The 27,480-nt window shown below is 45.0% G+C and overlaps 1 protein-coding gene across 4 annotated transcripts in view; it reads left to right on the top strand.

Moving 5' to 3' along the window:
- zbtb16 (zinc finger and BTB domain containing 16) overlaps positions 1-27,480 on the top strand; it is a 144,513-nt gene that overhangs the window by 80,607 nt on the left and 36,426 nt on the right. For all 4 annotated transcript variants that reach the window (XM_033049841.1, XM_033049842.1, XM_033049844.1 and 1 more), the window contains exon 4: positions 18,653-18,739. In XM_033049841.1, the coding sequence (XP_032905732.1) occupies positions 18,653-18,739 (87 nt within the window). The remainder of the gene's footprint in view (positions 1-18,652; positions 18,740-27,480) is intronic.

The raw sequence follows: 27,480 nt of genomic DNA, 5'->3' as shown, positions 1-27,480 counted from the left end.
ACGGGTGAGTCGTTCAACCATAGTGTTGCTGGGCTGGATTCACATACAGTACTCACCCCTCACCCCTCTCCCCTCTCCCCTCTCCCCTCTCCCCTCTCCCCTCACCCCTCACCCCTCACCCCTCTCCCCTCTCCCCTCTCCCCTCTCCCCTGAAGGGACATCAATGGAAAATGTTGTGTTTTTGAATAATTATCCATCTCTCTGCATCACTGTCTATATCTCCTGTTTTTTGACGGAATCAAGGGATATGGGGGAAAAAGCAGGAACAGGGTACTGAATTTGGATGATCAGCCATGATCATATTGAATGGCGGTGCAGGCTCGAAGGGCCGAATGGCCAACTCCCACACCTATTTTTCTATGTTTCCCTCTTCCCTGACACTAATTTTGAAGAAGGGTCTTGACCCAAGATGTCACCTATTCCTTTTCTCCTGAGATGTTGCCCGTCCCGCTGAATTACTCCAGCATTTTGTCTAGTCTCTTTCACCTCCAGCTTTTTAATTTCAGAGATTTTAGCAACTAAATGTACCTTTTAGACTTGCGGGATTGTAGGCCTGTAATGTAACGGTCCCATTTACTAGTGTCTTTGACGTGTGCATTGTGGGCGAGATGCTGATCCGAGCGCTCAGAACATGGTAGAGAAACACAGGAGAGTTAGAGAGACGGGAAGTCACTTAATTATCATCGAGTTGCAGAGAAGTATTCCATCAAATTGGGAGAAACCGAAGAATCAGTGAAAGTATCTCATACTCCATTAGATATAAATATTTGACTCACTTCAACATACCAGCGAGGTTGCTCATGCAGGGAACAGTATTTATACTCAATATAATTCAGCCAGCATGACGTTCAGACCAAAGTTTGTTGTGTTGAAGCAGAATGTTTCTTCCTTATGTTGGGGGAAATGCAACAAAACTGTGGCTGTGGTGAAGTCTGGGGTCAGGGATAGACATTGTGGGGCAGATACATAGGGCGAGGAGAAGGCTCCATCTAAAGGTTTAATTGGCTAGCTTCCACAGGCTAGCGAGTGTTTTAATGACTGGCAATAACTTCAGTTAAAACTAGTTGAGCATAAAATAGATTGTGGTAGAGATGCCTCGGGCTGGTGTAGATGTGTTTTTTTTTTTAGTTGTGATCTGCATCCAGGAAACTATCCCTGCTGTTTCCCTCCTCTCCCTGGTTGGTGGTCTTGCTGCAAGGGGGAGAGATCGGCAGAGAGACGCAGGGAGAACTGACAACAGTCTTCATCGCAATCTGTAGTTGTCACATCGAATGAGGAAGAGAATTTAGAATCGGCAGAGCATTATTCTACTTCAGCGTAAGCGGTTAGAAGCACCAAAATCATTCTAGCTTCCCTAAATCACTGCTCTTTACATTCACATTAGTAAATGCAACAATTGTTCTTAACTCTTTTGGTTTCATTTTCTCCTTAACTGGTTCACTGTTGGTGTTACTTGAAGGTGACGTTTTCTCAACGTCATCGAGAGATGAGTCGGACAATTTGGTGGTGCGGGGAATTAACTTGAAAAATAGCAGCAGTCTCGATGTTTAATCTAGTTTCATCCTTGTCTCTGTTTATAGTCATACCCAACAAGCGAGCTGTTCTGGGATTGGGGTGGGTGTGATTTTATTGTGGCTATTTTCGAGGGGAGGTGAGATGAAAATAACCCAGTTTCATGAAATAGTTCATGTGAATGGAATCCACTGTTTGTGGTTTAATTTGGAAACGACACGATTGTCCTTTGGTGGAGCCCCTGGTTAGGTGCCGACAAGGCAGAGAGTCTTGATCAGTCTGAAGAAGGGTCTCGACCCGAAACGTCACCCCATTCCTTCCCTCCAGAGATGCTGCCTGTCCCGCTGAGTTACTCCAGCATTTGTGTCTATAAGCAGACAGACATCCTGCATTGATGTGTCCATAACTCTAGCCCTGTGAACTGAAACCTATTGAGGGCAACTCTGCTTGTTCCGTACTGACTGCACTGGTCCATGTAACAGATTCTCCCTTCAGCAACCTGCAGATGTTGGCAATCTGAATGAAGAACAGGAATAGCTGGAGGCACTCAGCAAGTCAGTCAGTGTCTGCAGAGAGAGAGAGAACCAATCAAAATTTCAGCTTGATGACTCGGGTGAATATGTTGGTTTGCACTGCGTGAGGTTTACTTCCTACCGCTTGTTCCACTTGCAAGCTTCTTAAAAGTCTCTTTGCTTTACACAATATTATGCATGCATCAAATTTGCTGCTGCTTCTCCAGTTTTGGCAAGTTTTGGTAGCAGAAGGGGGGCCATTCAGCCCTTTGAGCCTGATGTACCATTTGTTAGGATCTGTGTGGATTTGACGTTCCACAGACCCATTGTCTTGCGTTGTCCCCTTCCTTCTTCATGACCCTGACAGATCAGAAGGTTGCAGTGACAAGAGACTGCAGGTGTTGCAATATTGATCAGAACACATTGCTGGAGGAACTCTGTGGAGGAAATGGACAGGCAACATTTGTGGTTAGAACCCTTATTTCAGACCAATCAGTCAGACGTTGGGTCCCAACCCAGAACGTTGCCTGTCCATTACATCCACAGATGCTGCCTGGCCTGCTGAGCTCCTCCAGCAATGTGTCCTGAATAGGTCTTCCTGTCTCAGTCTTAAATCACACAAGGACTCGGTTCCCACAGCGGCACGAGTTCCCACACATACTCAACACAGAGGAAAGGTATTTTTTCTCCCAATCTTTAGTGGATGCCTCCTTATTCTGAGAAAATGGCCTCTGGTCAAAGGCACGCCCGAGAGAGGAAATATTTATGCTGTTTAACCTAAGCAACTTATTCATTTCAATGTTTATTTTATTCATTGGCCTCTCTCTCACTCTTTAGGCTGCTTTGAGTAAGATCTAAACTGTTTAATATTTCCTCATGGGACAATCCCTCCATACCCAGGATCATCCAAGTGAACCTCCTCTGCAATGCTTTAATGAAGCATTAACTTTCTTTAAAAAGGGGGGGACCACAACTGTCAGTGCTTTACCCGAGCCCCACTGGTGCAGTGATCGATTGCAGTAAGACCCCCACATTATTGTACCCTGGGCTCCAGCAAAATATTATGTACTCAAGATCACATTTAATAGAATAATATTGCTTAAATATGTAGTTATTGGACTGTGCATTTCGGAAAAGTCCCAGCTGAGAGGAAGACAGCAATATACTGAAAATATTGTGGGTGAAAATGATTTCAGGACAGTTTGTTGTGAAAATGAAGGAAATGGTAACAGAATACTTTTGCAGCTGAGTGAGTATAATTTTATGGATGAGAAATTGTGTTCAACCAATTGATGACTTCTTTGACAAAGTAATTAGCATGTTAGATAACAAGGAAGCCAATGGATGTAGTAAATTTTGTTATGCAAAATTTGGTCTGTGAAGTGCCCCATAAAAGATTACTGCATTAGTTAAGCACCTGTGGACTTGAGCGTAATAGGTTAAATCCAGGGGGTCAGATATTGGGCTTTATGTGTGGGCCAGCTATATTGTCAGTGCAGAGGGGCTAGGAGCAAGGCCAAGTGTGCATCCAGAGTCAAGGTCTGGAATAGTACTAGGTATGCAGTCAAAGCTGGGACAATGGGAGTGTTCAGCACTGGGAACCTAAGCAGGTAAGCAGCTATGATCAAGGTAGAATAGGGGCCAGGTGTAAGGCTGGACTCGGGGTCAGGAATGAGAGAAGGTATGCAACTGGTGTCAGGGTCAGGAGTAGTACCAGGTGTGCAGCGAGACCCAGGTTGGTCAACATGGGCCAAGTGTTTGATTATAATCTGATTTCCATATATGAATACATTAAGATCATTCATGTGCTGCAACTGTTGATCAGAGCCTGGCTCTACTGTGGAATGTAATTTAGCCTAACCTTATAGCTAATCCAATTTAAAGCATAAACATTGCATTCAAGTGTAAGTTAAAAGACTCGCTACAGTATGCACAGGATTGCACAATTTCAAGCTGGAAAATGCAAAAGTGCCATACCATTTGGAGGGGGGACACCCCCCTCCCACACCCTCCCCTCACCACCTCGGTCACTATACTCCATTGGGCTTGGTCTCTCACAATTCCTCACTCCCAACTCTCACCCAATGTTGGCAACCCTTATATGAGCATAGAAAGTCTCTGCTCAATGGTGAGCAGTTTATAGTAAGCACCATAGTTCGCAGACGTGTGTGAATGCCACAGACTCGTTTAACAAGAGCTCCATCTTGGCAGAGTGAGGAGTGTAGAGCAACTTAATTATTTGTTAATTGCTTCAGTGTGTCCCTGGCTCAAGGCTGAAGTGCAGTGGACTGGACACTGGAAGTAGCTCAGTATGATCGGTGTGAGCTGGGGTGATTTATTACTGACGCCAAAATATGTTTATAATCCGAGTAAATATGCATCCGTCTGACGACAAGGATGATGTTTGCGTGGGCCTGGGTAATTGTTGTTTATTGCCAAATTACTGGCAGACTGGGGGTGATTATACATTGGAAGACACTGCACGCAACATTTAGTGATGTAAGGTGGCAGAGTGTAGGATCAGGAGGCATGTACAGTAGCAAGCTGGGGAAACACAAACTGCCATTCTCCTAATTCCTGCCGTTTCTTTACTAACAACCTGTTTAATTTTGAAATCGGCCGGACAAAGTAACATTCCCACTTTGCCTTTTCTGAAAAACGCACGCAGTCCTTGGAAGCAGATGGATGAAACCGACTTTTATATTTGTTTAGATTGCATCTTTAAAACAAGAAACAATTCTACACGCTAGGACGATTTACAGAAGCCAATTAACTGACAAACCTGTACTACTTTGGAATGTAGAGGAAACCGGAGCACCTGGAGAAAACCCACATGTGCTCATAATTGAACCCATGTCTCTGGCGCTGTAAGGCAGCAACTCTGCCATCGTGCCATCCTCTATAATCCAGACCATTTGCAGAGATGGTGTTGAGGCTGCTCCATTAGTTGGATAGCTGCCATTTCTAATGAAATCAATTATTGCTGCACACAATTGCTATAATGGAATGCAAGCCTTAGTATTGAAGCCACAGTAAACACAAAGACTTGCTCTTTCATCATTCTTTCCAGAGACCTTCAATGTGTAACTTCTTTCCTATGCTGATCCTCCCTGTGTTCATTGGGTGGTAAACTGGAGCTCAGTTGCAAACTAATCCATCATTTCTATTTTCCACTTTATCGTCTCTTCAGCATTCACGGTTTCCAGTGGCTTTCCAGACAGGAAGAAAACAGAATTTTATTTTGAGGGGAATGTACTGAACATGATAGAAATGTAGAATAAAAATGGCAAGTGCTGCAAATGCTCATCTGATTGGGTAGCATCTGTGGAGAGAGAAACAGTGTGGATGTTTCAGGTTGATAACTTTTTGTTGCATTGTGGAAAAGTTGGAAATAACCATTCCCAGGAATGGGGTTTAAGGCGGAGAAACAAAATGGAGGAGGGGACGAAGAAAGATCGGACAGAAGTGAAATATTTTGTGCCTTTTATTTGAGAGAAATACACATCATAAATCTCATTGTTGTTCAGCATGTTTTTTCAGGCCACTTGACCAAGGCTTCAGGGCCTGTAATCACCTGACCAAGGCTTCAGGGCCTGTAATCACTTGACCAAGGCTTCAGGGCCTGCAATCACCTGACCAAGGCTTCAGGGCCTGTAATCATTTGACCAAGGTTTCAGGGCCTGTAATCACTTGACCAATGCTTTCAGGCCTGTTATCCAGGGCAGGAAGAACAGCTGGGTGCATGGTTTTACAGAACTTTACACCATCTGTGAAGTTAATGAGGCTTACTCTGTCTTTTGTTTGGAGAAATGTTTACCAAGTGTTATTAATACTGGATCAACTGAAGTCACCTCATGAATGAGATCATTTGCAGCAGGAAGTGGTTTGCCCAGTGCTGTGTATTATGTGGACATTACGTTGGCATCACAACGGACAGGTGGTGATCACTCCGAGTGACAAAGGGCTAATTTGTTAATGGTGGAAGTGCAGAGCTATCTGATGCTTTGTTTCATACTTTCTCATGAGAGAGAGAGAGAGAGAGAGAGAGAGAGAGAGGTTGGCAATTGGCCACTCAATGTCCGCTGGTCCTTAGAGCAGTCCCATTACCCCAAATATTTCCCCTCATCTATCCTTTGTCAAATGTCCATTAACTCCACAATGATTCGGGTACTACTTGCCAACACTGGGGGTAAATTACAGTGGCCAGTCAACCTACTGGCTCACGTACCTGGCATGTAGCAGGAAACTGCAGTGCTTGGAGCAGGAAGAACTTACAAAGCCCAGATAGAGCAATATTAGAGACTGGATATGCCCAATGAGCCACTGTGCATTGATGTAGCGATATGTTAATTCCAGAACTGATGTTCAATGTCTCCAAATCTGGGCAAATGTTGTTTTACGTATCAGGGCAAGGTAGTGTGTAGTGAATACATTTACCTCTTGAACACAAAGCAAAGTGGTGATTTTATTGGTTGACCGTGAGGGCTTGCAAAGGAAAACTCAAACGCTTCTCCTCAGAATAATGAACATCATGGATTCTTTGCAATTCCACACCACTGATAGTTAACATTCATTGGAGAAAAAATGAACATTTCTGGTGTGTGTGACGTGACCATATACTGTAGATTTGGGCACTTTTCTCTTAAGCAATTTCTGCTGATGAAAATGTACAAAAAATGTATTGTTTTGAGACATAATCCAGTAATTCCAGGATTGAAGTCCCACTCTGGGGCCTTGTGTAATAATCTATTAAGTCTTTTACAGTAGGCAGTGTTGTGTTGTTAGAGGTACCATTTCCTGGGTAATTTGATAAACCACGTTCCTGTCATTGGGTACACTGAGCTCCAGCGGGGGCCCTTGTGGGGGAAAAGAGCAACACTCTCCTCACATCCCGTGGTGGTGAGCAGCATTGGAAAAGGGCTAGGTTTTATTGAAGTATTTGAAGCAAAGGCTAGTTGCTAGAAATTGGAACCACATCAAGGTAATGCTGAGAGTGCCATGACCCTACATCCAACTCCAGAGGACAGTTCTGATGAAACATTGTTGAAGATGAAATGTCGACTCATTTTCTTTCTCTGCACATGCTACCTGACCTGTTGAGTTAATAATCAATGGTCTGGCTATGAGTGGGAAGTGGGTAGCAGGAGCAAGAGATTACTCATCACAAGAGCATTAGAACTGTTGTTCTGTTGTTGGTTGTGAAGAATTTTGTATTTTATCCATTGGGGGCGATTATTGCTTTCCTTCCTATAAGACATAGGAGGAGAATTGGGCCATTCAGCCCACCGAACCTATTGTGCCATTTGATCATGGTTGTTTTATTTTTCCCCCTCAACCCCATTCCCCTGCCTTCTCCCCTAACCTCTGACCCACTTCCTAATCAAAAACCTATCCATCTCTGTCTTAAAAATACCCAATGCCTTGGCCTCCACAGCCATCCATGGCAATGAATTCCATAGATTCACCACCCTCTGGCTAAAGATATTCCTTCATCTCCATTCTAAAGGTACCTCTTGTTGTTGTGAGACCATGCCCTCTGGTTCTGGACTCTCCCATTACTGGAAACATCCTTTTCAAGTCCACTCCATCCAGGCCTTTCATTATCCGCTAGGTTTCAATGAGATCTTTCTAAACTCCAGTGAGTACTGACCCAGAGCCTTCAAATGCTGTTCATACATTCACCCTATCACTCTGCCTTAACCTGACTGTTGCTGTGTTATAAGATATCTAACAATGCCACACAATGTCTGTCATGGTTAATAGGTTGTTGCTACTTTGAGAGGTCTGTCGAGGCTGACTACTGTGATATTGTCTGCAGTGTGCTTATTCAGTTGAGATCTAGCTGCTTCAGTATACAGTGGTATTTTCTTGATGAGCTGTGTTTTAAGTGAGTTAAAACAGCACTTGGCCAGACCAGACTACACCACAAGCACGCGGTGATGGGGACAGCACTGGTTGAGATCTAGAGCAATGCGATAGTAGGTTACTGATGCTGCACATTCTCTTCATGTCTGGGTGTTGACGGCACGCTTAGTCTTCACCTAAAACCACTGATCTGCAGCTTGTCTGGTCCATACACTTGCCAACAAATTGTCTTGTCTTGAATGTTTAATAAAGGTTCCCTTCTGGTCCCTTCCTCTGTAATTAGATCTTCCTATTAAAGGTTCCAGGAGTTTGAGATTAGTTTATTGTCACGTGTAGAGAAGTAAAAGTTGGGGTTAGAGTGAAAGGCTTTTGTTGCATCCTAACCAGTCAGCAGAAAGACTTGACCTGATTAATTGGTGAGGTGGTTCCTATTTGTGCCATTGATAAATCATTACTTTAGAGATACAGACTGGAAACTGGTCCTTCATCCAAACAACTCTGCTCTGACCAGTAAATACCTGTACACTAGCACTATCCTACACACTAGGGACAATTTACAGAGGCCAATTAACCTACAAACCTGTATGTCTTTGGAGTGTGGGAGGAAACCGGAGCACCCGGAGAAAACCTACTTGTTCACAGGTATAGCGTTCAAACTCTGTACAGAGGTCAGGATCCCGAGGTCAGGATCGAACCCAGGTCACTGGTGCTGTAAGGCAGCAAGTCTACAGCTGATATAGGATGACTGGGATCTATTGGGACTACACCCCACCAGAAGAGCTATTGTAACATGGTGATAATTGGAGAGGAGGAAAGGTCAACGTGCTTTAATCATTGAGCAAAAGTGACAGTGCTGGACTAACTCAGTGGGTCAGGCAGCGTCTGTGGGGGGATGGATAGGCACCATTTTGGATCGAGACCGTACTTCATACTCACTAAACCTACATTTACATCCTTTCCTCTTGGTCAGTTTGTTAGTTACGATAATGGCCACTGCCGGTGAGCTCGTTATATTACAAAAATATGTGGAGAAATATTGTGCAAAGCTACAGGGGAAAAATAAGTAAAATTTGTTATTTCAAATGTTGGAATGGGACTTAAAGCAGTTAATCTGGCAGAGTGTACAGTCACGGGATCCAAGAAGGTCGGTGTGCCATTGGTGGGCTGTGCCAAGATACATGATCCCAGCTCAGAAATGGCCACGCTGTCCTTGGCTACAACGGAGAACAGATAAGCCAGGTGATTACTGTCCAACAATCCCCACTGCCATCAACCTGTGCTCAAACCTGCTGGGTCCTTAACCTGGCAGCATGCAAACATTTGTTTTTCTGTGTGATGAGGCTCCTGGAGAAAGCAAGCCTTGCATTCCTATAATAATGCCCAGAACATATTGTGGTTAATTAAATACCGCACCAACGTGGGGACTTTAGCAGCTCATTTGCAACAGCAAGTTGCTACCGAGAGAAATGCAAGTGAAGCTGATTTACTGATCAGTCTGAAGAAGGGTCTCGACCCGAAACGTCTCCCAATCCTTCGCTCCATAGATGCTGCCTCACCCGCTGAGTTTCTCCAGCATTTTTGTCTACCTTCTGATTTACTGAGGTCACCTGGAGGACAAGTGATGGCTGGGCCATGAGAGATTGCTCCTTGTCGGAGATGGTACCTCCCTAGAGGGTGGTTGAATGGTTAATGCCCCTGGCAGCGCTGCTCTCCTTCAGTCCTGCCTAGTACCTGTGGTGGTGAAACACCAACACACAACCTTCAGGTGGAGAGACAAGAGTCATAGCTGACACCACACAGATAACTAGGAGAGCTGTCTACTGGGGAATACATGAATGATTGTGGAGACAGAACCCAGTAAAAGCGGAAAAAACTCAGAGGAAATCATTCTTATTTTTGAGGAATATTAGGACATGGTCACGATAGGTTGAAGCTGACCCGAGATTCAGAAGATGTCAATGATTTAAACTGAGAGTGTGGTGAATGGGTGCAGCTAAATGAGGGTCTTTAGAAGCCGCTGACCTGTGGCTGGGGTCCGGGAAGAGAATTCATTCCGAGTGAAAGTTGGTGCAAGAGTTTCATCAGAGGAAGGATGTGGGGAGCTGATGACAAGTGTATTTAGTGCTCGGAAAGAGAGGAGGGAAGTTCAAAGGAGCAGTTTGCGGAGATGTCACTGAAACAGGAGAGGAGACGAGTGATGACAGTGGGAATCTGGAGGTGAAGAAAAGCCTCAAATGGGCAGCACATCTTGCATCCTTCGATCCTGCCCGAGAGAAAACAAGACGAGTTCTGTTTATATAAAATACATTGACAAAGCATATTCCTGTATGTGTATTTACCAAGGAGGCTGTGGGGTGAAAATGGGTCTCAGAAATGGGCTATAAATAATCTTTGAACTCTCAGGAAACTCTGAGCAAAAAGGTTCTATCTCTGTTTTAAAGTGAGTGTGTTGTGTTGCATTGGTGTTTGGGATTTTTGCATGTGGTATTTTAACCTATGAAGCCACTAACTAATGGTCACCTTGAGAAAACTTTGCACAGTCAAGCCCTGCTGCACATTTGCAGGAATGTTGGCGTTCAGCCTGGTGTTTTTATTTTGCCTGATATTCACTGCTGACTTGCTCTGGAGAGAGAGAACATGCAGTCCTGGCCTTTAGAAATTGGCATGTGGAGCTGAGGGTTTGAGTTTGATAAGAGATACTGTAAACAGCGGAGAGCAGTGTGTGGAGCCTAGTGTCTGCACTCACTGTACTGAGGCTTTGCTTTTCTTGGTACAATGTCACAGTACAGAATGTACTTCCTCCTGAAGGCAAACATTACTCAAGCCCATTCAGCCAGAGTTTTGTTTTTTTCTTCATACAATTAAAAACTCGAGGAATCTTGTATAAACTTGATCCCGAATTATCCAGCTTTTTACTTGGTCAACTGCCAAGGTTCCAGCAGTAAACAATCCTCTTTTTAAAGAGACCTTCTGCTCTTTTTCATTTATTGTCTTTGTTTCTTTCCCTGTTCTCTCTCTCTCTCTCTCATCTTGTCCAGTACTCTGTCCCACTGTACTCGGGATTATGGGATGCCAGTAGTGTTTCCTGAACTACAAGTGTGGATTTATTCTTCACTTGGTCTGGAATCAAACACTGATCTCTGGAATTCACCAATGTTTCCTTGATCCAGGGATAGGAGAGGTTTGGAAGGATATATGGGGCCAAACGTAGGCAGGTGGGACCGGTGTAGATGGGGCTTGTTGATTGGCGTGGGCAAGTTAGGCCGAAGGGCCTGTTTCCTTGCTGTTCGACACTGACCCTAATTGTGTGCTTGGATTATAATCAGTTCTTTCAGATTCCCCATGGGCAGTTGCTGCTTCTTGAGTGAGATTACCAACTTGGCATTTAGAAGAATTCAAACCTAAACTCTCTTGGATTCATCTGATTCAAAATGACACCATTGGGAAACGACATCATGGCATCCAAAGACCGGCACCTCCAGTCACGCTGTACGCATTGGATGCCAGCATAGATTAGTGGTTCTCATCTTGTTCCCGTGTACAGATGTACAGCGGAAAGCTGTTTGTTACATGCTATCCAGTCAGTGACAAGATGACACATGATTACATTGAAGCCGTCAACAGTGTACAGATACAGGATAAAGGGAATAGCGTTTAGTTTGAAGGTTTCCATTGACTGTCAACCTGATCTGCATCGTGTATTAATGTTACATAACACTTGTTTCCATAACGTCTAAAATTTACTTGAATGAACAAACTAAGTAACTTGTCGAGGTTACTCATTCATTCATTTTAAATGAGCAAACTAAGCAGAAGTAGTGTAACCATTAAACAAATCTGGCCGTCTTGGCCGCAGACTGAGAACCACTGGCCTAGAACATGTGGTTAAGGCAGTCGTGTGGGACTTGAACCCACCAAGCTCAGTGTGAAGATGCACCCCCTCTCTCACAGTGTTAGCGTTAGTGGTGGCTCCTGGTAACAAGGCCAGTTGTAGGATCCTGAGGAAGGGTTAGCACTTTGCTTTTCATGTAACAAATGAGAAAAGTACATGTATTTATAAATATTGAATGGAACCCGCAGGAGCCATCAGATACCTTTGTTCGTTCAGAGGCTCATTGAACTGTCCCTGTCCCTGTCCCTGTCCCTGTCCCTGTCCCTGTCCCTGTCCCTGTCCCTGTCCCTGTCCCTGTCCCTGTCCCTGTCCCTGTCCCTGTCCGTGGGAGGAGGAGGAGGTATTTTCGTGGCTAATGTAACTCGTCAAAGCTTTTTGGGAATTTTGTAAACGAATGTAAGGCGAGGCTTTTCTCTGGGTGCTCCAGTTCCCTCGCACATTCCATAGACGTGCAGGTTTGTGGGGTTAAATTGTCCCTCGTGTGTAGGGTAGAACTACTGTACGGGTGATTGCGGTCGGTGCGGACTTGGTCGGCCAAAGGGCCTGTTTCCACGTTGTATTTCTAAACTGAACTAAATATACATTTTCTCTCATGTCAGAAGGTCGGTGGGAAATAGCGTGCATTTGTTGCAACAGAGTTGACCTTCTAACTCTGGTTAACGTGTTAGTAATTGGCTGCTGTTTACGGACAACACCAAGTGCCGCTTAGTCTGGGATCGTTCCGTGAGTGGGAGGTGGTGGCTCTCTCATTGGGGGGGCGGGGGAGGGGTGACCAGACGTCCAAGCTGTCCGTGCCCTTGAGAATGGACTGAGCGTTTGTTGTTGAGCAGCCGATGAGGACCATAGAGAACTACACTCTAATATTGAGGCAGAGCATCCACCATCTTTCAATAGCTAATTTAGAAATGGCTAATAACAAAGGATCTAACACAATTACTCCATGAACTCTCCCAATATCTTGCATATTTTTCTCTCAAGGCCAAAGCAGGTTCTACTAATGAGTGATTGAACCATAACACGGAGAGGCAAAGATTGTGCGTGGCAGCCAGTCAGATTTGCTCATCATTCATGCGTGCTGTCTGATGACATTTTATTGTGCATGCCTTTCCACTGATTTGCCATTTCACTGTGTACACATGCATGTTGCTTATCTTTACTGCCTCATCTTTTTATTATTTAATTACTTTTTTAAAATGCAGCTCCTTCCAGCAAAGGTCTTCAGGCTTTTCAGTGAGGCTTGAGCAATAGCAACTCATTAGCAACAAGGCCTGTGGTCTTTTGCAACAGTTAGTCGTTAATGTTGTGGTGAGAAATATTGCTGTTGAGTTGTTGATGATCCTGACATTGTACAATACAGATTGTGGTCGTTGCCGTCATATCCTGATGCTGTCGTTTACACTATTTTGAGCTACTCGTTTTCCTAGTTATTTCTACCGAGGGACTGTAGCAACTTGTGCTGTGGAAGGTCTTGGCAATATTCACAAAGTCAAGCACAGATGTACAAGTGAACCTTCCTTACACATACACGCTGCTCAGCTAGTTTAGTTTATTGTCACTTGTACCGAGGTACAGCGAAAATATTTTTGTTGCGTGCTATCCAGTCAGTGGAAAGACAATATATGATTTAAATCGGGCCATCCACACTGCTCAGATACAGGATAAAGGGAATCATTATCTTGCATAAAACAAGATAAAGTCCGATTAAAGATAGTCCAAGGGTCTCCAATGAGGAGTTGGCAGGTCAGGAACGTTGTCTAGTTGGTGATACGATGGTTCTGTTACATGCTAACAGGTGCATCACCTCTGGTTGGAACGTGATTGTAAATGCTGTCAGCTCTGTGATTCCTCACCTGTGAGCAAGCATGCTGTAGAAAGTCCAGACTCCACAGGAGGAGCACAACAAGTTGAAGGTTGCACCTTCACCCTGGGATTCTCCACTCAACACTGTTGCAGCCCAGTGAACAAGTCCTCACAATCTGGCATGTGGTGTCAGCTTCACCAGCAGCCACCTCCACTCGCTGCCTGCTGCAGGGTCACGGCAGGGTCACGGCGGGGTCACGGGGGTTTGTCCACATGGTGGGGTCATGGCCAGGCATGGTCTTGGGGTGGAATCTCACCCAGATGGAGCTCTGTCATTGCCACTGCTCTGACGGGCAGCATCCTTGGCTCTGGACACCACGCTCTCACAAACTACAATGTGGTCATGATTGGATAACTATGAAATGATTCTGTTCAATATTGACGGGGATATTTTGAATAAACTGGTGGTTTTCATTGATATTGTGCTGTTGAGATTGATTAGAAGGAGGCCAAATAACCATTTCCGTCCCTATTTCTCCCCCTTCCCAACTATTTCTCCCCCTTCCCAACTTCCCAACCTCCCCAACTATCCAATGTTTCATAGTCTCCGGGATAAATAGCAATATCTTGTTTTGCGATAATTGAATCTTTTCCGAACACTCGTGTCCTTATTGAAAGCATCGCTTTAATTCAAATGAGACATTATAGAAACTAGTCATTTTCAGTAAAGATCGTAGACATTCTAAATTCTGCTATCAATCCATATTGTATTTATCTGTAAACGGTCTTGAACACAGTGCAATGTTTGATTGTTAAATGATCGCAAGTATGAATCTTAAAGTTCCTTTGCTACTTTCCTCGTGAATTTTTTGAGAGCATTTTATGGTTTCAGAATATCTCAAAAATGTTTCCATCCAAAGAGTAGCTACTGTTGCAATGTGGCAAGTGGTGACAAATGTGATAGGTGAGAGGTTTGACCGAAATTGGTTCATGTCAACCTATCTCACTCCTGAAGTTGGTAAAACTAAACATCTGAGTACAGCCACTGTTGTCTCTCCCTCTCCCCCCCACTCCTCCCCCCTCTCCCCCCTCTCTCCCCCCCCCCCCTCCCCCCCCCCCCCCCCCTCCTCCCCCCTCTCCAAATTTAGATCCAGGTTGGTAACTATTTTGTGGAAATGGTTCAAATGGAATGGAATGGTAGCAGTGTATTTACCGTTTGGATTGTGTCCTGCAGCCACCCTCTCCACTTGCTCTGGTGAAAAGGAGCCTCTTTAGCCCTTGCTCAATATCCCAAGTTTGCAAATGGGTCCCAGTCCTACTGAACACTATTGTGTAAATGTTCCGAAGCTTTGTCCAAAGATTAAAATAAAAGTAATAGTGTGTTTGTTTGCCAGAGCACGAGTTGAGAAATCAGTGGAGCCTGCTTTAGATTACTTGCAAACTGCCAAGCTTGAAGAAAAACAATCAAAAGTGAATGCAAGCTGATGACAGAATCATCTGCTTTCCTTTAGCAGCAGATCTGCTTTCACCGTTGTGCCCCTTCAAGCTGCCCTCTGATTGTCAGACTCTGTTGGTGAGGAACAGGGGTCTGACAATGAAAGCAACAATCATTGTGGGAACGTAGATATAACAGCTGAAGTAAGCACAGCAAACTCTCGGGCACAGCGGTGCAGCGGGTGGAGCTGCTACCTCGCAGCGCTAGAGACCTGGGTTAGAAACATAGAAACATAGTAAATAGGTGCAGGAGGAGGCCATTCGGCCCTTCGAGCCAGCACCACCATTCATTACGAGCATGGCTGATCGACCCCAATCAATAACCCCGTGCCTGCCTTCTCCCCATATCCCTTGATTCCACTAGCCCCTAGAGCTCTATCTAACTCTCTCTTAAATCCATCCAGTGACTTGGCCTCCACTGCCCTCTGTGGCAGGGAATTCCACAAATTTACAACTCTCTGGGTGAAAAAGTTTCTTCTCACCTCAGTCTTAAATGGCCTTCCCTTTATTCTAAGACTGTGGCCCCTGGTTCTGGACTCGCCCACCATTGGGAACATTTTCCCTGCATCTACCTTGTCCAGTCCTTTTACAATTTTATATGTTTCTATAAGATCCCCCCCCCTCATTCCTCTAAACTCCAGTAAATACAAGTCTAGTCTTTTCAATCTTTCCTCATATGACAGTCCGCCATCCCAGGGATCAATCTCGTGAACCTATGCTGCACTGCCTCAATCACAAGGATGTCCTTCCTCAAATTAGGAGACCAAAACTGTACACAATACTCCAGATGTGGTTTTACCAGAGCCCTATACAACTGCAGAAGAACCTCTTTACTCCTATACTGAAATCCTCTTGTTATGAAGGCCAACATTCCATTGGCTTTCTTCACTGCCTGATCATTGGTCGACGTGGACTGGATGGGTTGAAATACCTGTTTCCATGCTGTACAGATAAATTAAACTAATGATAATTAGATAATAATAATCATTTTGCCCCAATTATTGCTAAGGATAATTGTTCAGTTCCAGAACCCCAGAGCTGTAGAAGGCCATGGTGTGGGAGAGCACAGCATGGAAACTGCCCTTTGGTTCGTCATGTTGGTGCTGTCCTGTAATACATAGCCCCCTTGGTGTTAGTGCCATTGTCCCGGTTGTATCACTGCCTCGGTCTACGTCCATCCTGGAGTGGGATTTGAACTCTCAATCTTCAGTCATATGCTTACAGCGTAGAAACAAGCCTTTCGGCCCAACTTGTCCATGCTGATCAACATGTCCCAGCAACACTAGTCCCACCTACCTGCGTTTGGCCCATATCCCTCTAAACCTGTCCTATCCATGTACCTGTCTAAATGTTTTTTAAAAGTTGTGCTAGTCGATGTTGATGGTGGGCTTGTTACTGGTTGAGGGCTGGCTGTCTCTGGCACGGGTTAAATTATACATTTACTAACTAAGAGGAAACACGCAGCTTTTGTTTTGAGAATCATTTTCTATTTAACTGTCAAGTTTTAGGGTGTAATTAATCTGTAACGAAAATAAAAATTTGTCAGACCTTTTATCTGATTCCACACCTCCAATGTTAAACACACAAACACCTTTTAACTTTTCAATGGTAGATAAGTGATTTTTTTTGTAATCTTTGTTTTTTGATGCTGTGCAGTTTGGTTGTGTGTGGTGACTATTTTCTATCAGTCTGCACCACTAATACTTCTCTCTGGTTTTCACTGAGAGCATACGTTTGCTGATGAGATCGACAGTTTCCTGTTTTGCTCATTATGATCGCAGGCGAGCTTGGCAACAAAGCTTTATACATTCGACAATTCGTTTGATATTCATATCTGTTAACGCCACACCTTGCAGTGTTTGTAAAATTGTGCACTGTTTAATTTTAAATTCCCCTCCTCGCCTATCACCTGGATAGAGGTCACACTCTATTTAACAATTTATACCTGATCGTTCAACGTGATTTGATCTATTTTGTCCCGTTCCCAAGTGGTGGAAAGTTTAGCTTGGAGATCGTGCATGTAAGTGGATGCTTTGGTCCGTCGAGTCCACACTCACCATCTATCACCTGTTCACATTAGTTCCATGTTATCTCACACCCTACACACGCACAGCAATTAACCTACAAACCCGCACATCTTTGGATGCGAGAGGAATCCCACCGCTCACGGGGAGAACTTGCAAACTGCGCACAGATGGCACCCGAGGTCAGGATCGAACCCAAGTCTCTGGCGTTGTGAGGCAGCGGTTCTGCCAGCTGAGCCACTGTACTGCCCCGGTTGTGCTGCTGGGACGAGGGGCTGCTCATCTGTGAGACCAAGGTAGTAACTCTGAGACTAATGGGCCATGTGTCGGTGCTTCCTCTCTGGAGATGACTGGTGGAAGCACAGACTGAGTTTACTTGTCTCCTTGGTACATCCATAATCACAGTCAATCTCAACTCGGCTGGAGTCTGAGGGTACATCATTTTATTTTACATCACCCAACTGTACTTAGAAACATAGACAATAGGTGCAGGAGTAGGTCATTCAGCCCTTCGAGCCAGCACTGCCATTCAATGTGATCATGGCTGATCATCCAAAATCAGTACCCCATTCCTGCTTTTTCCCCATATCCCTTGATTCCGTTAGCCCCAAGAGCTAAATCTTACTCTCTTGAACACACGACGAATGATTGAATGATCTGGAAGATGGAATTGAAGGCTTTGTGGCCAAGTTTGTGGATTAAATGAAGATGAGTGAAGGGGCAGGTAGTGGAGATAAAGCAGGGAGTCTGCAGAAGGACTTGGACAGGTTGGGTCAGTGGGCAAACAGTGGCAGATGGAATACAGTGTAGCAAAGTGTATGGTCATACACTTTGGTCAACGCAATAACGGCGTAGACTATTTTCTAAATGGAGAGAAGATTCAGAAATCTGAGGAGTAAGGGACTAGGGAGTGCTGGTGCAGGATTCCCACAAGGTTCATTTGCAGGTTGAGTCAGCGGTAAGGAAGGCAAATGCAATGTCAGCATTCATTTTGAGCGGACTAGAATGTAAAGGAATGGCAGGTGATGGCTATGGTTTTATGTGGTTTTGTGCCCCGTATCATAGGGGGAAACGTACAAATTCTTGCAGACGGCACCTGTGGCTAAGATTGAGCCTGGGTCTGTGGTGCGGTGAGGCAGCAACTCTAACGTTGTGCGGTCAGTGGTCAACGTGGACTTGGTGGGCCGAAGGGCCTGTATTCACGGTATATCTCTCAACTAAATCCTGGGATAATCTCCCTGTAGCACTTGGCCAGAGAACATCGGGGCGGTTTACAAAGGTGATTCACCAGCAACGTGTGGGAAATCAGGGACCTGTCATAACTGGCAGCCATGGCAGTAGCATTTACATCCAAAAAAATAAAAATAAACTCTGCAACTTTATGTGAATGCTTTTGATGTTCATGTGTATACAGCCAGGTTTATAAGGTTTAAATCGTAGTCCTGCGCTTGAAGCAGATTCCTCGAGTTTTCCTGAAGCAATGCCCTGTAAGTGGGGATTGAGATCTTTTGCTAACTTCCTTACCCTAAACTCTTGTTTATTTTCTATTACAGCCGGTGCAAAGGCCTTTGTATGTGACCAATGTGGAGCACAGTTCTCAAAGGAAGATGCCCTGGAGAGTCACCGACAGACACACACTGGTACGTTGCAACATCTTGCCTCGCAGACTATTTGCTCTGCACTTGGTCATTGCTGTAGAGCAGCCCCTACCTAGATGGTCCTGGGTCATGGGCTGGATGGTGAGGAGCATCTTGGGAGGAGAGAGGGGAAGCAACTGAGATGATGAGGCATCAGAGGGTTGTGGCAGTGATCTCAGCGGGTTATGGAGGTGGGGGGCAGACGGGGGGATGCTGTAATCGAGGAGGGGAGATGAGTTGCTAACGTCCCAAACGTGCTCTCTGGAAATGATAGTGGGAAGTGGAACCTCTATGGGGAGAATATTACAGGGTGGTGGGACAACTGGACAACTCTCCAAAGAATCGGCATGGGTTTGACGAGCTGAAGATCCTCCCAGATCATAGGATTCTTTGTAAAGAATGAATTTGATGATCTTTGCAATGTGAGACTGCAGGATGTGGTGAGGTCCATTCATAGGCTGCTCCCAATCCTAGTAAACCTCTTCATTTGATATCACGTACTGAGGTACTGTGAAAAGCTTTTGTTTGCATGGTATCTAGTCAAATATAAAATGATATATAATTACAATCAAGCCGTCATCAGTGAACAGATGAAAGGTACAACAATTAGTGCAAGATAAAGTCTGATTAAAGATAGTTCACAGGTCTTCAATAAGTAAGATGGGAGGTCAGGACCAAATTCCAGATGATGAGAGGATGGTTCAGTTGCCTGATAACAGCCGGGAAGAAACTGTCCCTAAATCTGGAGGTGTGCGTTTTCACACTCCTGTACCTCTTGCCCGATGGGAGAGGGGAGTAGAGGGAGTGACCGGGGTGAGACTGGTCCTTGATTATGCTACAATACAATACAATACCATTTATTGTCATTTGAGCCTCAGTGAGGCTCAAACAATATTCCGTTTCCACAGCCATACAAACAAAGACAATGTCCTACAGACATACACACAATTTAATTCACACAAACATCCATCACAGTGAACCCACTGTGATGGAAGGCAAAGTATTTTCTCTCTCCTGTTCTCCATTTCTCTCCCGATGTCCAAGCCCCAGGCGGGCGATGATAAGTCCCACGGCCATTCTAGGCCGTGCCGGGCGATTTACGGCCCCGCTCCCGGTCTAGAAGTCTCGAAGTTGGAGCCCCCGGCGGGCGCTGTAATGTCCCACGGCCATGAAGCCGCGCCGGACGATGTACGTCCCCGCTCCGGGTCGTTCCAACCCCGCGACACGGGCTGGAGAAGTCGCGTTGCGGGAGCTCCGGGAAGCGGTCTCTCCCCCCGGACCCGCGAGCTCCCGATGTCCCAGTCCACCGGACCTGCGGCTGCGTTGCTGGAGCCTCCGAGCCCCAGGAGTCGAGTCGCAGCAGCTGTTGGCCTTGCTGAGGCAGCGTGAACTGCAGATGGAGTCCTTGGATGGGAGGTTGGTTTGTGTGATGGGCTGGGATGTCCACAATTCTCTGCAATTTCTTGCAGTCTTGGATGGAGCTGTTCACAAACCAGGCTGCGATGCATCCGGATAAAATACATTCAGTGGCGCATCTGTAGAGGTTTTACAGGATATCTCAACATGCACAGAGTGTCCTCTGGACATTGGGACGACAGATGGCACAATGGGCTAAGTGTTCGGCTGGCAACCGGAAGGTAGCCGGTTCGAATCCCGCTTGGAGTGCATACTGTCGTTGTGTCCTTGGGCAAGACACTTCACCCTCCTTTGCCTGTGTGTGAATGTGTGTGAATGTGTGTGAGTGATTGGTGGTGGTCGGAGGGGCCGTAGGCGCAGATTGGCAGCCACGCTTCCGTCAGTCTGCCCCAGGGCAGCTGTGGCTACAGAAGTAGCTTACCACCACCGAGTGTGACTGAGGAGTGAATGAATAATGCGATGTAAAGCGCCTTGAGTATTAGAAAGGCGCTATATAAATCCCATCCATTATTATTATTATTATTGTTGCTTTGAATCACAGCAGCTTCATGCAGAGGAGAGGGCCACTAGGTTTATGCTGCCAGTACATTATTGTAGGTCTTTTTCTGTGCTATGAATTTACTGTTAGACATTAACGATGTGTTTCATAATTTAAAAAAAAGAGTTGAAATCCATTAAATGGATGAAGGATATGTGATGTTTCTAATTATACATCATTGTGATTTCAGAAATACTATTCACCAATGGCAAATATTCCCCTATAAAAAAATGTTCACTGACAAAGAATAATTCTAAACCTATTTCTTGTTTCCTCTTTCAGCTGAATCATTCCACCACCGACCCTTCCAAAACGTAGTTAAAAATATTGAGTTACGAGGCTTGCTATACTCCCTTGACTGCCAAGATTCTATTTATATTGGCCGGTAGCATGGGTCGGGGGGGGGGGGGGGGGGATTACAACAGGAGGTTTGCAAAGGTCACAGCTCTTTGTGATGTTAACTCTTTCTCCTACATATTCAATAAAATCAATGACCACTCTTGTGGAAATCGATATTTTATTTTAAATCATTGTAAATAAAACATATCTGATTCCAACTCATGAGTTAGCCGGAGCCTCCTGCCCATTGACCCACAGTTGCATGTTATAAGCCACTCCTCAGTATATTGCAGATCTGAAATAGTTAGTGTTGGTCATTGCCATCCTAACGTTACAATAACTAAGGATTAGTTTGAAACTTGGTCACAAACAGAGATAAGTGAACCATTCAGTGTCGAGCTGCTGCCAACTTGGACTGCTTCTTTTAGATTATTTTAGCCTCGCTACTCGCCCCAAGCTTGCCCATCGACGTTGGGTCAGGTCACTGGCTTTCTTTATTGTCATGTGTCCCTAGTCTGTGATCTCTCAACATATCCAGGTTTGGGTCAGGTTGTACTGTGTGTGTTCAGGTCCATATACAGGACATTCTGACACATGATGACCAGTGGTGACTTTGAACAACCATTCAGCCAAAAGGCCGAGTGACTGGCCTGAAATGATGGTCAATGTTGGGTGTCAATTTCAAATTTGACAATGAGTCAGCAATGGAAAATGGGAGCCAGCAAGCGGGTGAGTGGGTGGGAGACAATGGTCAGACATTTCCAGGACATTGGCTTCAGGTTGGTGTCATGGTCAGCTGAGCCATCTATCCATGGTTTATGGAGAGGGTGGGTTTATCGCCAAACATCTTCACCCAGGCTGGTGTGGCTGGCCTTCGTTGCTGATGTCGTGCATGTTAGTGGTTCTCCTGGTGCAATGTTCTCCTACTGGCTCTGCAGAAGAATCGTGGTGGGGAAGGGAGGGAGAGTACAAGAATGAGTTTGCATCCACTGTACTTGGATTTTAATTTATACACGATATACCACACATTTACATTTGTCACTTAAGCAGATGTTCATCAAATAAGCATAGCCATAGAGTGATACAGTGCGGAAATAGGCCCTTCAGCCTAACTTGCCCACACCGGCCAACATGTCCCAGCTACACTAGTCCCACCTGCCTGTGTTTGGTCCATATCCACACCTGTCCGATCCATGTACCTGCCTAGCTCGACAACACCTTTCCAATTATGGTACAGTGATATGCGATAGACAATGATGGAGTAACTGAATGGGTCGGGCAGCATTTCTGGAGAAAAGGAATAGGTGACGTTTTGGATCAGGACTGTTCTTTAGACTGGAGAAGGGTCCCGATACGAAACATCACCCATCCATTTACCCCAGACCTGATCTGCTGAGTTAAGCCAGCACTTTGTGCCTATCTTTGGTATAAACCAGCATCTGCAATTCCTTTCTAATCGAGAGTGGCTGGCACTTGTTTTGGATGCAAACAAGGAATATGTGGTGGTCAAAGGGTCTGGCTTTGCACTATTTCTATATTGTGTGTAGGAAAGTGTAACTAACACACTTCATGGAGAAGTATATTGAAAATTACCAAAGAACCTTTCAATGGACAAATGTTCACCCCATGGAACAGACTGTCAAGAAAATGATGAAAGTCATTGTTGGTAATTTGAAAACATAGAATGTGAATTGCATGATGACAACTGAATTTGACCCAACTCCCTTCTGAACGTCCAACTCCCAGGAGTGTCCCCATGTTATTTCTGGGGATGTGTAGGAAGGAACTGCAGATGCTGGTTTAAACTGTAGATAGACACAAAAAGCTGGAGTAACTCAGCGGGACAGGCAGCATCTCTGGAGAGAAGGAATAGGTTTAGACCGAAGAAGGGTCTCAACATGAAACATCACTCATTCCTTCTCCGCAGAGATGCTGCATGTCCCGCTGAGTTACTCCAGCTTTTTGTGTCTGATTTCTGGGGATATTCTGGTGACTAATCTGGTTGGTCAACAACTGCTCAATCACTGCATAATGCCAGGAGAATGTTTGCTGAATGGGGTGTGGTTTTTCTTTTCATTCATCCCGTTTTACCGCCCTAACTCGGATTCAAGGAAGGTGTGTAGGATCAGCAGGTGGGAAGTGAAGTAGCATGGATGAAATCTCTCCCAGAGTTACATTCCCCACCGGGGGAGGGGAGGGGGAGGGGGGATGATTCATGTTTTGTGTGATTGATGGTTAATGGAAGGAATGAATCGGCCTTGTTGAAACCGCCTGCATTGATCATGTCAGCTGGGCTGTGTGTGTTCATCCGTGATGTTCCTCTGTCTTCCTCTGCCCCTGATGGGATATAGTTTAGTTTATTGTCACGTGGCCCGTGCTACAGTGATTAGCCTATGAATATTCCTCTTGACAAGATGGGGATTGGTTCCTTTAATTGCTGGACTGTAATGTTGAAATGTTTGTCATTTGATGATTTATATCTGGGATGTTTCTCGTGACTGCCCATCCACTGGACCTCCCACAGTTGATGCTGGGACTTTGGGTAATAGGAATGTAGCTGACAATCAGGGGCAGTGTTTAGATTTGGTCTAAATGGAGATCCTGGCACTAGTTGGAAGGACAACATTCTAATGGCCATTGCTACGTACCTACAAGTGGGGTTGCAGCTTGTTGAAGCACCTGTCCTTCAGGTGAATGATCTCACCTGAACCATTCAGTCGTCAGCTTCCAGACATTGACCCAATGATGAAGGGATTGCTTGTGGCGTGGAGAGGAGATCCTACAGACCGTGGCATTGCCCTTGCACTTTGAGGAGATGGATGTTTGTTAGCAAGGATGTGTTGAAGAAGCCAGCCAGCAGTTGCCCGTTTGTGGGTGGTGCACTCTCTATCCGTGGTGTGTGGTGATGGAGGGAGTGAGTGGCAACTTACCACAGAGGGTGGGGTGACACTCAACCCAATTGTGTTGTTTTGGAAGATGAGGTTATCGTTTAATTCTAGAGCTGTACGCAAACAGGCAGCTGGAGAATGTGCCATTATATTCCAAATGCAGGTCTTGTCCTTGTGGAAGGACACCAACACTATCCTACATGCACTAGGGACAATTTACATTTGTACCAAGCCAATTAACCTACAAACCTGTACTTCTTTGAAGTCTGTGAGCAAACTGGAAATGGAGGTGGATCCATTCCTAGTGAAGAGGATGCTGTTTGAGCTGACTAGTACAACATGATGGCTTCAGGAGTGTTTGTGCTGCCAGGGTTAAATGGACCTGCTGTTCTACTGAAGATGGGCAGCACAGTGGCGCAGCGGTAGACTTGTTGCCTCACAGCGCCAGGGACACGGGTTCGATCCTGACCAAGGATGCTGTCTTTATGGATTTTGTATGTTCACCATGTGACCAGCGTGCGTTTTCCCCGGGTGCTCCGGTTTCCTCCCACACTGTTAGTGTTAGTGTGCGGGGATCGCTGGTCGGCATGGACTCGGTGGGCTGAAGGGCCTGTATCTCGAAACTGGTTAGACAACCGGTAGTTGTGACATCCTTAATATATTTATAAATATAACCCTCACAACTTGCGTAATTTGATCGTTGTTGTGAAGCTCACAAGAAGACAATTTTCAGTCAACATTTTGATGATTTCTCTTCCCCCCCCCCCCCCCTGAGCCCGGGCCTGTGGTTAGTAATTCTCCTGTTTCTGTTTGAACCCTTTGACTGGCCCGCTGGTATTCCTGACTACTGACTCGGGAAAATTTCCAAAATTGTTCCATTAGTGCAGTTGGCCCCGTCCCTAAACCCCGACTGCGATCTGCTTGCGTTGATGACACATCTAACTCTTCCTCCTAGATGATGAGAGGGCAACACTGGCAATGGTGCTGCAAAGCTCACACGCCATTAGGTAGCAGGATCATAGTGCATCTTCACTGGTGATTGTTGACAGGATAGTTGAAGCAACACGAGGGAGGCAACACTTTGTACTTTTGTGATGGGTCAAGAGCTCCTGTGTGTGTGATTCTGCGTGTGACATGGCCAAGGTCCTGTATGAGCGTGCCACGTGGCCAAGGTCCAGCTAGCCTCTGGTTCCTCTAGTCAGACCTGCCACCAGGAGACATTCCAGATGCCACCCACTCTCCACTTCCCCTCATCTTGAACCTACACCCTCTTGTGTTTGGTAAACCATGCTGCAGAAAGAGTTTGATTATCTACCCCATTTATCTATTGTATCCGTTCACCCCTTGGCCACCTCTGTTCCACTTGCCCACTCTCTCCCCCAACCCACGCAGCTCCTCTGCATTCTCTCTCTGGGGTAAACACGTCCTTGCCATTGTCCGGCAGTGTGTAAGGAGTGGATGAGACCGTGTGATTATGTAGAGGTTGTGTGAATGGACGATCGATGGTTGGCGTAGGCTTGGTGGGCCAACGATCCTGTTCCCATGCTGTATCTCTAAAGCAATCTAAACTAATGCAGGAAGATGCAGGTAGCATAGGTAGCCAGTGTGGTTGGCACATACAAGCTCGCCCAATAGGGTCTGTTTCCATGGTGTACGTCTTTACGATTTGTGTGGCCTTTCCCGATGATGGTCACCTGTATAATAAATTCTGGACTGGTCAGATTTCCAAATTGGATTGGAAGCTCTGTCAAAGTAAGGCAGGATGAGGCTGAACGCACTGTGGCATCCCCCTGCTATCTTACTTCAGAATGTTTGTACTTGCATTAACAACTCCAAGTGAGGTCCCTTCCACTGCTGAGAGCTTCTATGAACTTTGCTGGTGTCCATGGTTAGTTTAAACTAAGCTGAAGAGTTCTTTTGTTATGTAACTAATCCTAATTAAGTAGTTTTTGGTGTTGCTGCTGTTATTCTTGTAGCTAACAGGCACATCACAGACTGTTGACATGTTGCTGTAGCATTATTGTCGTGCCTTATATATGAAACTTTCATGTTTTATTCCACTGGGTGTAAGTGTGACATGGACAACATGTAATTCAGCAGGTTGAGTGTTTGGTGGCAGATGAATACATAATGCTCCAGTAATTGGCTTTCAAATATCAAGCGTGTTTGTGTGAAGTTTCTGTGATTAGACATGGCGTTTTATTGGAACGTAGCCTGAGACTGACAGGAATTCCTGAAGTCATGAGTTTCTGCCACGCTTCATGACAAATTACGCCCCGAGCTTCAATCCTAGTCGAATATGAGCACAAGATTTGATGTCCAATCGGGATGTGGATTTTGTTTAAACCTGTAACGGGAGAAATCTCCTGAAAGAAATGAAGCTTCTGCAATGTGACCAGAAACGTTATCTGTCCATTTCCCTCCACAGATACTGGCTGACCTGCTGACTTCCTCCAGCACTTAGGTTTTTTGCTTAAGATATTGAATTTGATGCTGGTGATATATTTTGTTACATGAACTATGTATTTTGTTTGAAGAATGGGACTTTCACAAAGCAAATATTCTGCACAAACTACAGATTTATTACATTTGACTGTGAATCTTGGTGGGATATGTTAATCTTGATTTGGTGTTGGGGAATGGAGGGGGAGGGGAGCTGGGATTAGTAAACATTCAGCAATTTGACAGCAGACAGTTTATTGCCAGTGTTAATTTAATTGCATTGATAATAAAAAAAAGATCAGGATTTTCAGAGCATAAAACTCCTGATTTTTGGAAAATGATACAACTGGAACATTTTTCAATTGCACTAAACTTAAAAACTGAGAAAAATATGAATAGCGAACTGCAATCCATATAAATCTTTTATCTGTGAGCTCTCTTAAAATGCCACTTGGCCCGGGGGGTATTTCCAGCATTTACTGCTTCCATGCGCATTCTCGGCATTACACTACACTGCTTTGGTTACATTATTTTAAGCTGGAATACAGAGCTGCATTAGAGAATGCGACGAGTTTGGCTGGTTTCCGATTCTCTGTTAGCAAAGCTTCAGAGCATGACTAGCCTATTCATGTCCATTTGCTTCTCTCTGTTATCCATTATAAATAAAATCGCTTTATGCAAGAACAGCATTAGGCCTAAATACAATGGGGAAATTGATGTGTCTTGTGCTTGTTTTAATAGATTCTTGTGCTGCAGATTTAGAATAGTAATAAAAACGGCGTGTATCGGTGGCATCTGCACAGCAGGGTACCATCCTAATGTAGGTATTATCAGGCAGAATGTTACACATTGTCAGATGCTGTCAGAAACTTAACCTGAGAGGTTTTAAAAGCAGTTAACAAACCTTTATCTCCCATTCACAATCGGTATCACCATCTATCACACATTCATTCACTTGGTCTCCATCCTTTTGCAACTTATTAAAATATTCTGCTCTGATGAAAAGATCATTGATCTAAAATTTTCAATGCTGCCAGATCTGCTGAGTATTTACGGTTAAGCATGTTTTGTTGTTGCTTTGCGGAGGTTATCACGGGGCTGGGAGGGAGGTTGAGGGAATG

Source organism: Amblyraja radiata, chromosome 33, assembly GCF_010909765.2.
Source record: "Amblyraja radiata isolate CabotCenter1 chromosome 33, sAmbRad1.1.pri, whole genome shotgun sequence".
NCBI classification, from domain to species: Eukaryota; Metazoa; Chordata; class Chondrichthyes; order Rajiformes; family Rajidae; genus Amblyraja; species Amblyraja radiata.
Note: the sequence above shows the minus strand (reverse complement) of the source record. Positions and strands in the feature narration are given on the sequence as shown.